The sequence below is a fragment of the Hakea prostrata genome, chromosome 3 (genome assembly GCF_041222555.1).
Source record: "Hakea prostrata isolate BN-2017 chromosome 3, UWA_Hpros_2, whole genome shotgun sequence".
Lineage (NCBI taxonomy): Eukaryota > Viridiplantae > Streptophyta > Magnoliopsida > Proteales > Proteaceae > Hakea > Hakea prostrata.
In genome coordinates this window covers 17,148,564-17,166,352 of record NC_142602.1, presented here as the reverse complement: position 1 = coordinate 17,166,352, position 17,789 = coordinate 17,148,564, and the positions used below count along the sequence as shown (strand labels likewise).

Sequence of the window (17,789 nt, the reverse complement as noted above, 5' to 3'; positions counted from 1 at the left end):
AGAGAAAGGGAAAGAAACAAATTAACAATGGAAAACTAATTTTAATTTTCAAATTATACACATTAATCTGTACAATAATCAAATTCTCAGAGGACCTGAAGAGGGTAAAGAAGAAGGAGAATCAAACTCTTAACCAAAAAAACGTCCTCTTGTTGTGAGAGTATTTTTTCTACTTGTTGGCTGTGGCACAAAATGGGTTTTCACCTTCAAATCATCACCGAACTCACAAGGCTTGTCTTCATCGATAGTCGCAATCAAATTACAGCACTTCCTGCTCTGCTGCTTCTTCTTCTTAATTAGATCACTCTTAGAATCAACCTCAACCCTGAAACCAACCCTATTGATTGAATTGGATCTTAAGTTAGCCCTGATCAGATCTTGGAGGTCATCAGCATCCCTTGAAGGAAATGTCCTACTGCGAATAGGGGAGAAGTAGGTAGCAGACGAGCCTAAGCCATCGCCATGGCCATGGCCAACCCACTTGGCACAACCGTACATGCATCCGATATAAAGGTTCTTTGCCTTTTCCAGAAACCTAAAGGGTGCCCTGAACCAACGCCTTGCCTTGCTTCGATTGCTTGGTTTGTTTCTCATATCGCACTTAACAGGAGCAGAAAACAGAGGACTCTGTTTTGAGAAAATCAGAGGAATGGAGATTAGAGAAGCTGGCTGTGAAAGATGGTACTTATGGTTGTTGAGATAAGAATAAGCAGAGATTAACTTGGTGATGTGTTTCTTATAGGAAAGAGAAAGCCTGAGAGTGAAAGAAAGTAGAGAGAAGAAGGTGAGGTGAGAGACAAGAATGGGTTGCTTTGCTGGATGGGTTTGTCTGTGGGCGTTGGATTACTATTGTAGTTAAGAAAGAAAAACAGAGAATAGTCAAACCAGTGGCCCAGGATTGGCGTATAGCACATAGATTTAGCAATTTAGGCGTCAATGAAAGGTTATCAATAGAGGGTTCTGGATTTTATCCAAAAAAAGAAATTGAGGGATCTGGATAAAACCTTTTGGCACCAATATTTCCATTAAGGGGTGTAAGTTTGGTATTAATGGTCCAAGCTTATTTTGATCCATTTGAAGCTTGAATAAGCCCTGAATTGAGAATTTCATTTTCCAATCTGGTAGTTTCAGTCAGGGTAGTTCCAATCCACCCTTGAAGGGAAGTTAAAAAATGGATTAGTTGGAATTTTCTTAGTCAATTACAAGCATAGCAAAAGGGACTCAAGTTTTAGGTTGAGATATTAAAAGGTATTTAGGAGGAAAAAAATATTCCCAACTTGTCAAGTGTACTTTCATACCATATAGTTTTCATTTTATATATCTTTTCCTACAAGATAACAGTTGGTACAGCGTGTATATTTCTGTCAAGGAAAGCTTTATAAATTTTATTTAAGTTCCTTTTTAATCTTTAATGCAGTAATCATAAGATTATTCAATTGAGAGATACATGTACAAATGATTGGACTTATGAAAATTATAAAAATATCAAACGGTCGTGTATGAGCCATCTGGTTGTGAAATAACAATGTGAAGAAAGATAAAGGGGTGTTGAAAGGTGAACAAAGACATGCTCTTCAAGCTTCCATGTTGGAAAGAGATGGAAAAGGAAGTTTTACCATTTATAGTTTGTAATTTTTTTATATTTAATATATAATATATTTGCTCAAATTTCTAAAATATATAAAAAAGTGTTAATGTAGACTTTCTTGAACTGTCTTTATATAAAAAGACTACCACCATATCGACATGCTTCTCATACCTTTTTTAGTAAATACATATATTTTAATTTTGGGTAAAAGAATGCCATTAATTTACATCATGGTAAATTGTTCTAATTTTTTAGTTTTTACAATTGTTTGGTATGATATGAGGCTTTTATTTTTCTTAAATATAAATTGAACAAACCAAGGACAAATTTTTCAAGAAAAAACTACAGAATTAATTTCAAATATTAAAAAAAATTACACAACACACATGAATGAAAACCTCTGGTAAAGAAGCAGCAGAGCAAGAAACTTCTAGGAAACAAAACTAGCTCTGCTTGTGACAGCACTTCTTCTACTCCTTGGTTGTTGTAGAAAATCAGTTCTCTCCTTCAAATGATCACCAAATTCACAAGGCTTGTCTTCATCAATAGTCTCAATCAAATCACAGCACTTCCTCCTCTGCTTCTTGTTCTTCGTTGGCTCACTGTTGTTGTAACCCATTTCAATCTTGGAACCAACCCTATTCCTTAATTTGGATTCTGCATTAGCCCTGATCAGATCTTGGAAATCATCTGCATCACTTGAAGGAAAAGTCCTCATGGGCAGAGAGGAGAAGTAGGCAGAAGGGAATCCCAAGCTGTGGCCATGGCCAGTCCACTTGGAAAAATCATACATGAATCGGACGTAGAAATTTCTTACCTTTCCAAAGAACCTGAAGGGTTCCTTAATCCAGCGCCTTACCTTGCTTTGATTGCTTGGTTTGTTACTCATATCTCACTTAGCTGGGAATTGAAAAACAGAGGAATCTGTTTTGAGAAGAATTAAAGGAGCAGAGAAGTCGGGTGGGAAGGAACAAATATATGGTTGATGAAATGAAATTGAGCAAAGATAAACATGTTTATTGGGTGATTTGTTTCTTATAAGAAAGACAAATACAAGTGAGAATGAATGAGATCATCGGATTTTGCTTTGCTGGTTTTCTGGTCTGTGGGCGTTATAGCTCTTTCGTAATCAAGAGTAGAAAGAGAGAGAGAGAGAGAGACAAACCAGTGGCGCAAGCAAAGCACCTAGATTTGCGATTTCGGTGTTAAGTGAAGATTGATATCATTAATCGTGGATAAAGATAAGAACTTTAGTTGTACTGAAGTGACGTGACGTGCAGGTTAACGTTATAGTTGTACCAAAAGAAGAATCTAATTAATGGATGTATTAGATTCAATTGAAGGTTTTAACTTTATATGATTTACATTTTGATCATAGATGCAACAATTTCTAGAATGATCCATCTGTTTGTCATTTTCCAATCCTCCAAAAAATAAAAAAAAAATGTTTTTTTTTTAACCCACAATTATATATATATATATATATATATATGTATGTATGTATGTATGTATGTGAATAGTCGTTACTAAGCAAGCCAACCCATTGGCGGAAATGACAATTTTTTTTTAGATTTGAGGTTTGTTTCCTATATTTTATACTTTACTTTTGACCTCATACTATAAGATGTTCTTTTTTTCAGCTTAGCAATTCCTAGATCTAGTCTTCTAGATCCTCTCTACTTAGGCGGGCTGTCCCCGATGCCCCCAGCCCCCTTGGTCCGTCACACAAGGGGAGGACACAACAACAGCCTAGCTAAGTATGACAGACATTTGGGTGGAAAAAATATGTGCCACAAATCGCAATCACTTGGGTCAATGACAAAATTGTTATTGGTGAATATCTTTGTAATCTAAATGTGACCCAATCACAACGAACTTATGCAACCAAGATATATGACGAATTTAGGAAAATACAAGAAAAAATTAGTTATTTTCACAAAAATTCAGGGTATGAATTAATAATAATAATAATAATAATATTGATAATGTTTCATATGAAAAAATATTTCCTCAAAAAGAAAGGGGCCAATGATTTCGACTTGGTGCACAAAATCATGAAGCCATAAAATGGACTCTATACGACAAATCAATCCATTTTATAGCCCATAAAATAAAGAAATACTACACCCCCCCTTCCCTCTCTTGACCTAAACAAGAGTAGAGAGAGTTATGGTCACAGTGTATCTAATCGGGGTTTTTTTTTTTTTTTGGGTGGAAGTATCCATTGTTATTCAAATCATAGACTTCTCAAACACTGGAATGGTGGCAATTGTCTTGCTTCTTGGATAAAGAAGCACTCCACCATTCTCCCTGAGATCACAGCCATCATGTCCCAACTCACAAAGCTCTTCACCTTCATGAATTGTCTCAATCCTCTCACTTTGGCTCTTCAAAGCCAATACCTTCAGTGCCATCTTCTGTTGTTTCTTCTGTTCTTTCTTCTGCTCTTTCTGCTGCAGGAGATTCTGGATTTCTATCTCCACTTTCTTCACAAGCTTATTATTAGAACTCTTTTGGAAAGTACTCCTCTTCTTGGGTTGCTTCTGCTGCAGTTGCACAAGTAACTCTTTCTCTTTCTCTGCCTTCTTCCTCCTCATAACCTCACTTTCGGAACTAGCTCGTGCCATGGTAGCCTTGGAAGGCTTGAAAGTGTAAGGAAGTAGCTCTTCAGAATCAACAGTACTGCTATCACTAGAACAGGATGACATTGAAGAGCTACTGCTACTGCTCCTGGGCATGAAGGATTCGAAGTAGCCATGTGGTGAGGCTATGTCTTCCATGTTACCAACGTACTTGAGATCTTCATTCATGGTTTGATTGTAGAAGCTCTTGGCGGTTGCCATGAGTTTAATGGGTGCTTTCATGTACCTACTCAACATGCTTAGGTTACTGCTTACTCCTGTGGTGCTTAAGTTTCCAGACTTGATTTCCAGACTTGAAGATCACAAGACAGGAATCAGAGAGAGTGGAAGAGAAAGCAAATAGAAGAAAAATATATTGTGTAGCTATGGAGGTTGGCACTACATAGATGGGTTTCCTATATACTTGTGGAGCTATGATTGTGGTAACCGTAACAATAAAAGACCATTGGAGATCATGTACTAAGTGAAGACATGAATAATGCTTACAAAAAAACACAAGGAAGAACAGATTTAAAGTAAATGGCATTTCTTGTGCAGTCATTCTGTCGTTGTAGTAATAGCAGTAAGGAGCCACTGGTGATTAATGCTTCCCAAAACCCAAAATGAAGAACATATCGTTGACTTCTAATTTTTATTTTTAAATTCCTTACTAGTCAAGAGAAGTTGGGAACAGGGTTCTTCTTTCTATTCAATGCATAAGCCTCTCTAGCATGCCCAGGTGCTCCCAATCGCTATGGTCTTTGTCAATATCAGCATGGATACATGTTAGAATATAAATTAAATAAAAAAGACAATCATTAAAACATATAGCAGAAAAAACCAAATTTGAATCAGAAAAAATCACCCAAATCTAGTGAAAAAAAAAAAAAAACTTGATTGAGAATCATGTTGATTTGTTCATGCATTAAAAAGAAAAAAAGACTCGATCTACTTTGTACAACTCAAAACTCCAACCACAAATTAGAATTTACAAATATATCTACCCTTTTCCTTATCTTTATATAAAAGAGATTTTTGTTTCATTCTAAGATATTCCTGCCAATGGTATTATTGAATTTATTTCGAAGTCATTCTCTCTATTGTGATGTATGAAAAGATTTTCTATTAAAAACTTCCTTTCTCCATTTTGTGTAAGGAAAGAAAGTTTGCGTGTGACCACCATACTTAGCATTGTAAGTTGCTATTAAATATGCATGAGCTTTTTTAAATACACATTTGAACATATATTATAAGTACTCTAGGGTTAGCCCCGATTCATGTTGACCCAGCTTTATTTTTTTAATCCACTAAAAACAAAACTACAAGTATGAGTTGATGCCTCCAACTTAGATTTAAACTCTTGACATCTTACTTATAAAGTATTCGTCTGTCCTTTAGAGTTGTTAGTGGACATTATATATAATTCTAATTTAACTAAATTAACAAAGGGTTAGGTTGGACCAAGTTGAGTTGGCCCGACGGCTAAAGCCGAACCCTACCCCACCTTGCTAGGGTTTGTTATTTTGTAATCGAAATCCAAACCCGCCCTTTGAGTTGAAAAGTTAAGTCAAGCTTGGGCCAGACTCAAGGCTCGGTTGGCGTCGGCCCTATGGGGGGAAGCAAGCAGGAACACAACTTGGGTTAGGGTCAAGTTCTATTCTTTTTAAATCTGTAGTATTCCCCCTCTCCTAAAACTTAACAGTTTCTTTGGAGAGCTTCGCAAGAGATTTTAGTTACTGGATTCTCTTTTTGACCGGGGTGGGGGGATGTGAAGATTATTTTTCTGTGATCATGCTAAGGAATGCTAACCTCTGTGCATTGATATATCTGATTTTGTAAGTGCATCTTTTCATGATTAGATGAATTTTATACATTCTAAATTCTAGAATTTTGACAATCTAATGTTGGTGATCAAACGTGGAGTGTTTTGATTTGGTGCATCTGGAAAACCTTCAACGCTTCCATTCACAAAGGAGTCTTTCCTTCGGTTATGAGCACTTTAAATACACATTCTGCTTTGTTTACAGAAATACAACAGAAATGCCTTTGGTGCTCAATTAGGAGAGGGTGCAAACTACTACAATGCAGAATGATTTGCAGGAAAAATGATGCATTCAAGATCATTGTGGGCAGTGCTTGGAACAAGTCCACTCTTACGGGTGGAAGAGGAAGTATTGTCTGGTTCACCAGTTGTTGAGGTATTGGTGGGGTGTTCCCCCATCTTTTATTATAGACACTCTTGTTTCCTCCAGGTCTGCTGTCCTGGAGTGTTTCATCTAACTAATGAATGAAATGTGGTGTTGACTGAAAAATAAATTAATTAATTAATTAATTAATAAAAATAAGAAATAAAAAGAAGAAGGAAAATGGAAAAATGTTCGGAATATACAAAGAAAGTATTAACAGTGAGAGCAAGCGCGAGTGTTTGGTGATGCATTATATATTAACTGCCTTATTTGTCATTGCTGTTGTTACAACTCTCACGAGTTTTCAGACCTAATACCAACTAGGAAGTTAGTCCATCACACCAACAAAGCTCTAAATCCTTCTTCCATGGCCATTTCCTAAATTTACCACCTCTTCTCCCTACCAAGGATTCAATGAGCACCATCACTTCACACTGCACCACAAGCATGGTCCGACATGATACTATCCTCTTTAGTATAATGTTGAACTTGCATGATCCCCACTACTGATACTGTTTGAACTGAAACTGGCTTTTGTTTTGGAGGCAAGTTAAACTCTGGAGATCAAATCAAAATGCTGCAGGGATGAACTAGATATGTTCTTCATGATCAACATTGTTATAACACTTTAAAAGAATAATTATAGTTCGTCATGCTTTCGTTCTTTCTACCCAAAAAAGAAAAAGAAGAATGTTTTCGTTATGGTTCTCACTTATCAGGTTGCTTCATGTCAGCTGTTCTAAGTTTCATATGAACTGCACTTTGAATCTTATCCACTAATTACTTATTAACACCTCTATCGATTCAACAATTTTAGAAGCTTTTGAACTCAACAACAATGAATGAAGTGCATGACAGAATAACCTGCCCAAGTACAATCCAGAAACTTCCAAGCCAAAAGCCAGCCTTACTGCTGCCGGTGCTTGGGCTGGGCAAGCTCAAGCCCAATGCTGGGTGAGCACAGGCTAGGGCTGTCAATTCTCAGGTTGAGCATTGGCCACCTCTCCAGCACACCACTCCTCCCTAACACCCACACAAACACCCCCCCCCCCGGGGTTCTTTAACTTCCCCCAGAAAAATAAGAAAGAAAAAGAAAAGAAAGAGCAACCCCCGTCTCCTAAGAAATGTGTCAAAAAGAGTCTCTTTGGCTGATTTAATATTTTAATTCATTTTCAAAATACCCAAGAACCATGTTAAGCACAGCAAACATAGCACTTTCAAGACATGCCCATGGGTCAGTAACCCCTGAAGGATCAGCTAATTCTACTGAAGAGTGAGGTAAAATATCAGAGGAGGTAATAAAATAAAGGAAAGCAGGTCTAGGAACCTATCAACAGAGGAAATCCACATAAGACAAGCAACCCTTTCCAGCTAGAGCAATTTCATTTTCAGTTTTAGCTGCACGTTTATTCCTAGGTTTACACTAAGCAAAATTCCACCCTAGAGATCCAGTCAGTTGGGACAACCATCATCTCAAGGGAAGAAGAACCATTATGATCTACTCTTCTATTCTATTCAAAATACCAATGAAATTGGTTTTTCACTGTATCGGTCTATCTTGATATAGGAATCTTTCTCTCCATCTTGGAAGTACCACAATGATTTTCTCAATCACAGTTCAATGACAGAGGAGGTTAGGCATGATATAGCTTATGACTAAAGCCCCAGCAGGCAACAGGAAACTGATCATGAGATCCTTGATGGACTCTCAAATCATCTACCATTGCTTCTTCCTCCTCTCCCTCTTTGCTGTTCATGTCTACAATTTCTGTGCTGCATACTCTCTACAACTCTTAGGTTTCCACTCAGCTAATGGTTTAGAGAGGGAAAGATGGCATAATCACAAAAGCTTTATCACAAAGATAGTAAGGAAAAACACCATAGATATGAATATCCCATTCCTAACAGTTCCAATTGATCAAATTCAGAATATGTAAAACACAAGATGAAAAATGTAGGCAGCCCAGATTGAGAGAGAATAAATATGAATTATCTATCCATTACAATTCTAACTGATCAAACCAAATTAGCAATATGTAAAACAGGGGACGGAAAAAGTAGACACTGCAGATAGATGCATATCTAGACTACAATATAGTGCATATTAGTACCCCAGTGTAGCTATCACATGCTAAGCAATCACAATCAATCTGGAACTGTCCAGCATGCCATCTCTAAGTTCTTACGGAGGACCAAAATTCACCAAGCTTCTTTAATTAATCTGCTTCCTCCTCAGGGGCTGCAATGCGTCTATAAACTGCTTGAAATGTTTGACCTTCATTTCGAGCCACTTTCTGCCCTTCCTCAGTAGCAGAAGTCAAGAGCTTCACAACTGGGTCCGCTTTAAGCTCTTCTTCTGCGACTGCTTCAAAGAGAGGGTGATCCTCCAAACAAGCCTTCATCCACACTCCGAGCTCTTCCACATCAGTTATTGTATATATTATGCCACCCGCTTCAAGTGTGTAAGCATACTCATCAAGCAGGTGTGGACTTATAACCCGACGACGATGATTCTTCTCCTTGAAATGAGGATCTGGGAACAAGAAGAACATCTTCAACAGTTGCCCTTTCTCAAAATAGTTTGGAATATATTTCATTGAATTGGTCCGGACCACGGAGATATTCTGGTACTGTCCCGGGTTTCCTTCCCTCAAAGCCAAGATCCGATCTCGGACATATTCAGTTACTTTATCCCTAAGCTCCATCCCAATCATTAGTGTGTCCGGAAACAGTGTCGCAAGGTTGACAAGTAAGCCTCCAAAGCCACAACCAATATCTGCAAACTGAATCTTTTTTGAACGAACATCAGCGGATGGTGCCTGGTCTGTGCTGGTCATATTATCATTGTTGTCACCGATTTCATTTGATGGGAAGAAATATGGATAATGGAGGGAGTAATCTACATGAGCAGGTGAGATGGGGACTGGAAAGTGAGAATCACTCAGAGGGTTGCTGTGCGCTCGTGCTCGGTAGAAACGCTTCTGAGGAAGGCGACTTGAGCTGCTGACCTTTGGATTTGGCCTGTTATTTTGAGACATGATACCTATGATAGAAGTCTTCTAATCCTGGAGTTGAAACCTTCTGGTTAAGGTCGAAGATCTCAGACCATTAACTTAGCCAAAAGTCTTATCCTTTGTATATCAATGCTGTTCTTGGGCAGCATCTATCCCTCCTGGAAGACCAAACTTTTTTAGAGCAACACCAAGGTAACAAAGTACAAACTAACAAAAATTCAATACAAGAAAAGTTGAAGGATATTCACTATGGTCTCTACATAAACAAAAGCACCAGGGTCCCAAAAAAACAAACAAAATTTGAGTCTACTTCAAAGAGATTTAAAATGCCCAAAAACATATTTAGGCTTGCATACACATTAGTATTTATACTTTGACGCGACTTCTTGCGAGGAGTTTCAACAAGAAATTGCTCTTCTACCAGCAAAACATCAGAAACAGTTGAACAGCTCTAAAGATTGCACATCACACTAATAAAAACCTGAAAAGCATATCCTTACTGACCCTAGATTACTAACAGTGAATCTGCTGATGGACGTAATATTCCCTTTCTTTTAAATCCAAAGCGAATTCAATCAAGTTACCATAAATCCCTGTGTTTTCCAACAGAGTACTAACTCCAATGTCATAATAAAGTGAATAACTACTTTATTAAATGGATGCGATTCTAAAAGTCTCCATAGAGCTCTCATGGAAGTGCAAGTTCGCTGGGACTCGGTAGCGGCCGTGCGACGATCTGGGGCAAGTTTCAAATTCCTTGGTTTGCAGATGACATTGTTGAGAACATTAGAGAGATAGCTATCACCATGTCCGGCAACTCAACGCAGGCGCTGATTACCTTGCCGGTTTGCTGGATTCTGTAAATGAGGTTCTCTTTTTTCTTCTGACAATTTACCTGAAGCCATTGCCCGAATCATTCGAAAGATGCTTCAGGAATAATGCACCATAGATTGTAATTTCCTTCTTCAAATTATTAATACAAGCTACCGCTTCTCAAAGAAAGAAAGAAAAATAACTACTTCATTGACAATCAGATATTTGAAGAGTCAAACCTTCACTAAATATACATCGAAAGCGAACCAGGAAATTAAAATTCCAAAATACTAACCTGTTGGTGAGTTCCTCTGCTCTCGTCTTCTCGTCTCTACTACTTGTTGGAGATCTGCAAGGGAAATAGTAGAAAGTGCTACGACGCCAGTGATAGCAGGTGGACGGTTATTCCTCCTCTCCAATTTGAAACGAGCGGTAAGAAAACTAGGTTTTCCGAGTCAATTAAATCGGATGACTCGATTTATATATTTTTTTATTTTTTTGCTGAGGACTCGGTTTTTTCAATCCCGGAAAAATGCAGCCACACTCTCTTCTTCTTTCTTTTCTTTCTTCCTTTTTCTTCTTTTTCCCCTCCTTCTTTTTTTTTTTTTTTTTCTTTCTTTTCTTTTTTTTTTTTTTTTTGGGATATTAATATGCCTCAACAAGAGTCAAACCCATGATGGTTTCACCACACCACTACTTCAAGGGACAATACTAACATTGGTCTTGTTATTAAAACTTTAAATTTCATCATTAATCTTCTTTTTTTGACGAAGGGTCAAAACTTCTTGATGGAAGAATAGCTGCTAATTTTGAATATATCTCTTTTACACATGTGCTTAAGGAAACTAATTTGGAGTAAAGTGGATGCTTTGACAAAGGAAGGAGAATTCTGAAAAAGGTGCTTTCTTAAATGTATACACCCCCTCCTTATGTTAGATGCTTTGATGCTTACAAATAATCACTTTCTATTTGAATTGGATTCCTGGAAGAGTCGGGAGATAATGAACCCCATTTGTCCTTTCCCTTCCTTTTCTTCTCCCTCACGCCAAATTGGACCAACTCCACACGCAGGTAAGAAATTAGAGCGATGCTTGACCAAGGAAGGAGCTTTCCACAGGCTTTCTATGTAACACCCCCCCCTGTTTTGACTTTCTACTTTCCAAGAAGCATCCGTATTCACTTTCACCATGCCTAACGGTGGGTAAGAAATAAACCACAGTAGTTTCCCTTCGAACATGTTTTATTTCTACTTTCCAAGAAGCATCCGTATTCACTTTCACCATGCCTAACGGTGGGGGTTCCCAATGGCTAGTCTGTTCTTCCTCCAATAAATCGATAGGAGTAGGAGGTAATTTTGTCTGCCTCTGATTTAGCCAAAATTCTGCTACAGTTTGGGATGTTGCTTCAATTACTTCTTCAGGTTTCATGATTTCTCATCATTAATTCGATTATTTCTTGCCTTCCACAGCTTCTATACAATGAAAGAACACAAGTTTTTCATTTTCTCAGCCTTTTCAGAAATCCATTTCCTTGTCAAAAATAGACATAATATAAGTTCCTTTGTTGTCTATTTCGCTAATAGGGCCACTATAGTCATGGCATTTTGAAGAATGTGCAAAACAATGTACCTATGTTTAACTGTATATGCAATATGAAAAAAATAAGAAACATCACCCATGACCTTTGGAACATGTGGAGTTGTTGATACACTTGTTTACTACCTTATATCATCAACTCTAAACCTACTTCAAGGAACTCTGCATTTTGTAGAATACCAAGTTATCTTCATCATACAATAAGATACTAGCTACATCGATTGCACACCAAGATAATTTGTAAACTTTACCGTTTCTTTGTAAAAAAAAATTCGATTTTCTATTTTTTTAAAAATAAAGTAGATAATAAAATCAAACCGCTAATTTTGAATCCACTTCTTGTGTTGGAGGGTAAGATAATGAGCCCTACTATGGATTGCTCGGTTGGTAATGATCAACACCCCTTAAGTGAAGAGATCACGAATTCAAATCTCCTTGATGGTATATAATATTATCATCCCTCAATATTAAAATTACATATATTAGAGAGTCATTGTAAATAAGCATACAAGCATCTTTATTGAATATCATATTGAAAACGTGATTTTAGAAGATACAAAGTAGATGATAGAAAGAAAGGAAAAGGGAGTGGGGAAGTGAGGTTTGTGGATACAGAATAGAAAATGTACCGAGCAGCTTCTTTTCAAGGAAAAGGAGAAACATGGGTGTCGGTTAAGTGGGTGGTACAAACACGCGAGAACCCATTACCTGCTGCAAATTTATATATCATTTTTCAATAAACAAATAAAAAGGAATTTGAGTGCAGGGGTTGAGGGAACAGAATATCACTTTTGCTGAACGCAACATTTATGTTTGTACAGATTATGAAAGTAGCATTCACTTCAAAAGGGCCTTTGCCCTGTGGTTTGACTGGGTTTATGAAGAGATGAAAATAGTCTAATATGAAACTAATGACCCCAAGAAAATAAGGATAAAAGACTTTGAAGGGTCAAGCTATCCTTTTTCTGGAATTGATTTGGGCATAAGAGCAAATATTAACTTCGAAGAGAGAAAAAAGCAGGCAAGCAATACCTGTTCCACCCACTTATTTCAGGACTACCACAAAACGTAATTAACCCTTGGGCCTGGCCTGAATCTCAATCGATCAGTGAGTTCTCATTATTCTCAAGGTCATTGAGCATGGCTGCCAAACCAGAAAATGCTAAGACCTTGCTTTCTCGAGTGACATCATCTAAACCACCCAAAAATGCTTCTCCCGAGCTGATCTCTCTTGCTAAATGATATAAAAAGAAAGCTCCAATGACTGCCTAAAAGCAGGAAATTCCATTTCGCAGGAAGCAAAATGATTTCATATCCATCATTCACCTTCTAATTGTTCTCATCAGCTGCCCTTCTCCGTAATAGGTATCTGACAATTGAAAAAACAGCAACTAGAGGTACCCCAACCTGGTCAGAGCTACTTGTTTTTATACAAACCTGCCCCATATTCCGGCTGTTCAAATTTCCATTGACTGACATTTTTGTACAACGGCCAATGCGGAAATCAGACTGAATATTACCCCCTAAAACCATCTCCTTCTCAAAAGAGAGAACTGACATCCCAAGGCTTAGTTTGTCATTCCTGACTGGGTAATCTGCCCCTTTTAAAGTTGCTTCAAAGCTTCCCCCATAAGCTACTTGACCAGCACCTCCTACACCGCCAGCACCCAGTACGAAATTCACCCTGTTACCTACTGAAACACTGTCTTCAAACTTGGCACCAAGATAATATTTTTTCCTAAAAGATGTCAATGAAAACCCACAACCAGTCATATTGTGCCCCAAGTTCCTCAACTTTGTATCTCCGCGAATTGCACAAACCAGCTCTTTACCAGCGGTTTGAATATCCAAACCTGCATCAACGGTGTGCCCCTTCGGATCTTTGTATGCCACAGCACACTCGGTCTGAATACTGAAATCCTTCTTGTCCTTGCTCAGCTGTCCCAAAAGGGAGGCCTGGACATTCCTTCTTATGCCAACAGCAGTCTCTAAGTTAATACCATCGAAACCCACATCATGATCCCAACCATCAGGATCCAGGACAGGTCTCACAAGCAACTGCTCACTGGTCACAAGGTAACGGTATCTATGCACAGGGCAATCAGAATCAAAGCTAGGAGTGATCGCCATATCTTGCAGCAGCACAGCCTCGGAAGATGGCTCCTGAGGATCAAAATTATCATCACCGACAGAAGTTTCATCTTTCGAAAGCATGCTCTCTCTCCGTCTTCGGATTTCAGCTTTCCATTGCTTCTTCAGATAAAGGGTTTCACGAAAATACAACTCATCAAGATAATCATCCTTCTGAGTTTTGGTTAATCTCTCAAACTGAGATTTTGTCAGGATGCGGATTGGTGGTAGTTGATCATATTCATCTTCATCCTCCAGAACATTGTCCATCTCCTCATCCATGACAACTGTGCGGGGTCGAAGAAGAGATGAGAGTAGGTGGGGGAGAGACGGCAACCGTGTACTACTTACTGGTCCAATTTCAATGTCATTCTGAAGTTTCAATATGGTATTAGCATCTCCAAGCACTTTGGTACATATGCATAACAGCAAGAACTGAGACCTCCAAACTTGTCCATTTGGTAGAACTTTCTCCCCTAATACATTTGTTTTACAGTGTGGATGGTTCTCCACCAATAGGACAGGATTATCAAGCTTTGAATCAGACACCGCCTGGTGGATATAGTGTTGCACCAAATCCGTGCACTGATCAACAAATGAATCATAGCTGACCGGATACCCATTAGGTCCTTCAGGAAGAGCTGCAGAAGCATGCGTCATCACTAGGATGGTATTAAACCAGATTGCACGACCAAAAACATCAGTTATAAGCTTCAAGAGAGGAAAATCACTGTAACCCATGTTGATGAGGTCTAGGCGTTCAAAATATAAAACAATGTCTGGTGGGGATTTTCTGATAAACCTCTTCACAGAAAGCATGATCTTCCTGTTCCTGCATACATTACTAGTAGAGAAAGGGAAAAAACCTGGGGTATCAATGAATGTTACTTTCATCCCATTGATAACCCCTGAAACTTCTTGGATGCAATCAGTAGCAGGTTGAAAAGCATTTGTCATGGCCTTCTCTTGATTAAAAAAGGAATTTATGGTTGCACTCTTGCCAACCCCTGTCTTGCCCAGTACAAGTATCCTAAAAGAAAAATCCAAATCAGGTTGGCCAGTTGCCTCTTGCTTTGCTGCAATCACTCTAGCCCTATCACTCAGACGACTAGCTGTTTTCAAATCTGATTCTCCTGCCCGTATCAAAGTTGCTACATGTAGCCGATACAAGACCTGTCCAATCATCAGGTTGTCTGATGATAGTGCAAACCGACGGCAAAGGCGCAAGAATTTGATTTGCAGTGCTTCAATATTAGCCAATGGATCCAACTTTCTACTGTCTGTGTTATGATGAGGATGACATGAATCCCTGACCTCATCATGTTGCTGCAGGGAAGGAATCTCAGCTTCCTCGTTAGTACTGGAAGGACGAGGAGAAGAATCTGTCGAGACTGATGGTGCCGACAAACTGGCAGTAGAAGTTGAACCTAAATTATGGATAGAATGCTTTCATTAGAAGAAAACAAATGGATAAAAAAATTCAGTTTCAACAGTTAACACACTCTGCAACATTCAATTCAGATGCATCTGGAGCCCTAAAATGGTTATCCACTAGCAATTCAATCCAGCAAAGAATAGAGATTCTTTGCCCCCCTCTGTAAGAGCTTTGGATTTCTACCACTATCTTTGATAGCAGTTAAAATGAGAAAAATTACATATTGTTAGGTTTAGAGCTCCAACAGTGGGGAGTAGTACATCCAACAAGTCCATTGTTGCTTTGCTATCTTAACCCGTCCGTAGTCCTCGAAATTACATCTTTTTATGGTAGAAAGATCATCAGAACAATGCCCCCCCCCCCCTCTTTTTAATTCTTGTTCAGGCTTGAATCGCTTGACATTGTAGCTGCTTGTTGAGAGTAATTCTCAGTTTGTGTAAGTGATTACTTAACAAACTAAATTAGAGTCAGCAAAAGAAAGTGCTTTATTATTTTCACAAGACCAATTTCAACCCAAGGCTGTTTGAGTAAGTTTCTGTTTTCAGAGGAAAACAACTATTTTTATTCTTTCACATTTTTAACAAAAACAACCCAAAGCGTATCTGAAGATCCTCCAAACTTCTCCATGAGAACATACACCCAGAGAGGTGAACAGACCATTTTAAAGTCATTAATTAAGGCTCCATTTGTTCCAACAAATAATGTTTTATTAAAACAAACCCTAGGTACAGGAAAATATAATTCACTCTAACTTTTTAAATGCACAAAAAGAAATGGTGCTGTTATCTTAATCAACCATACAATTGGATAACACCGGAAGATAAAACCCACATACCATGATTGGATTATTATCAATAAACCATGTTGAAATATGTGTCAAATGATATAAGTTGTTAGGAGTCAGACAGGAAACCACTATTGAACATATATCCCAGTTGACAAACTTCAATACACCTCAAGGCCCATTTGACGGGGATAATAGTGCAAGACTAACATGGGAGAAAAGAAGCCTTCATAAATGTGATGTACAGAAAAAATAGGAAGCGACTTCAAGCAATCAGGTCAGGTGCTAATCACATAAGGGTTGAAAAGGGAATTCAAATTTCAAACAAGGATTAGAGGGAACATTGTAGAAGAAAAGGAGAAAACCTAGTAATTGAAATAAATGAAGTGATTTTAACAGAATCTGCACAGAATTGCAAAGGAAGGATAAAACTCCTCAAGTGGTTTATAGGTTTTATTATGTGCGCAAACAGCCTGCTGGGGACACATGCATAATCTGTGAAGGTTATAGTGGTGGGAGCCTGGGAGGCCATGTATCCTAATGTCAAGAATTTGAAAACAGAAATAGTAATGGTAATAAAATAATTCTGAAGCCAAAACACTGGTATAGTGTGAAGAAGTAAATCCTTGAAAACTAGTTAGCCTTGTAAACTAGATAAACAGATCCTTAAATCCAGCAAAAAATCCAAAAAGGATAAATTTACATGCTTAGTATTCTAATAATGGTTAAACAAAAAGGAAAAGGACACAAGTAAAAAAATCTTACCTCGAGCATCAAACTCTTCACCCAAATGTTCCTGAACAACTAAACTGCCATTGCATGATGGTGGTCTTGACAAGAGCAATGACTTGGATACAAACTGGGATGTCCAATCCTTCATACCCTTCATTCTTTATGCAGGGAACACAATGGTCAGCATCCAGAATAGATTATCGGGGATAATCGCAAGGACCAAAATCTAATCAGTTGAGATCATTTTGGTGAGTGAAAAACATAGAGGTGCTCAAATTAAAAAAATTAGCACTGGCAATTCAAAGAATCACAGCTATAAATGTCCAATACGTTGAAGAATTCATTTGCTAAAACCAAGAACCAGATAAAAAAGAGGCTGTGACGCATACCTTGATTGAATTTTGAAGAATGAATCGCCTATCATGGATGAGCTTGTAAAAGTTATGCCCTGAATTTAAGGTGGACAAGTGCAATGTAGGAAGCTAACAAATCCTCCAAATACGTTGCAGATAAAAGCCAACGGAAGAACATGGGACAAGAGAATTTAGATGAGAAATGAACAAACAATTAGAAGACAGAAAGATTTGGTGTTTCAGTCGAGATTCGAATCAACGAGTTGGGTCTTCAACCAAGATTTAGGGTTTCGTGAGTATGGGTGAGCGATAGAGAAGATAAGGGAATCCACCAAGAGGCAAGGACGGGATAATGGTTTTCGCTTTTGTCCTTGTTAGAAATCCGAGAGATGTGATAGGAGAGATGAAGATCAGCTCGTCCACTTGGTGTAGCGGTTTTCTCTAGTCCAAGTACTGCCATTGCATATGTGACTCGACGATCGGGAATGGGATCAGTGAATTGACCGCGGACCACTCCTAATTTCCATCAATGCTGCTG

General features: G+C 38.2%; 2 protein-coding genes across 4 annotated transcripts; both read right to left on the bottom strand.

Moving 5' to 3' along the window:
• Nucleotides 1–8,295: 8,295 nt before the first annotated feature.
• LOC149021269 (tRNA (guanine-N-7) methyltransferase) lies at nucleotides 8,296–10,726 on the bottom strand. Its single transcript, XM_089147077.1, has 2 exons — nucleotides 10,518–10,726; nucleotides 8,296–9,567 (listed from the first exon to the last, which is right to left on the bottom strand). Exon 2 carries the CDS (start codon nucleotides 9,431–9,433, stop codon nucleotides 8,612–8,614), a length of 822 nt encoding a protein of 273 aa, XP_089003203.1. The 5' UTR covers nucleotides 9,434–9,567; nucleotides 10,518–10,726; the 3' UTR covers nucleotides 8,296–8,611.
• Nucleotides 10,727–12,004: 1,278 nt separating this feature from the next.
• Nucleotides 12,005–17,789, bottom strand: TOC90 (Avirulence induced gene (AIG1) family protein). 3 transcript variants are annotated; one of them, XM_089149528.1, is made up of 3 exons: nucleotides 17,288–17,789; nucleotides 16,932–17,124; nucleotides 12,005–15,374 (listed from the first exon to the last, which is right to left on the bottom strand). In XM_089149528.1, the coding sequence occupies exons 2-3, from the start codon at nucleotides 17,053–17,055 to the stop codon at nucleotides 13,147–13,149; spliced, it is 2,352 nt and encodes a 783-aa protein (XP_089005654.1). In that variant the 5' UTR covers nucleotides 17,056–17,124; nucleotides 17,288–17,789; the 3' UTR covers nucleotides 12,005–13,146. The 3 variants fall into 3 exon arrangements, with proteins under 3 accessions (XP_089005654.1, XP_089005655.1, XP_089005653.1); XM_089149529.1 differs by having other exon boundaries at nucleotides 16,932–17,049; XM_089149527.1 differs by having other exon boundaries at nucleotides 12,008–15,374; nucleotides 16,932–17,056.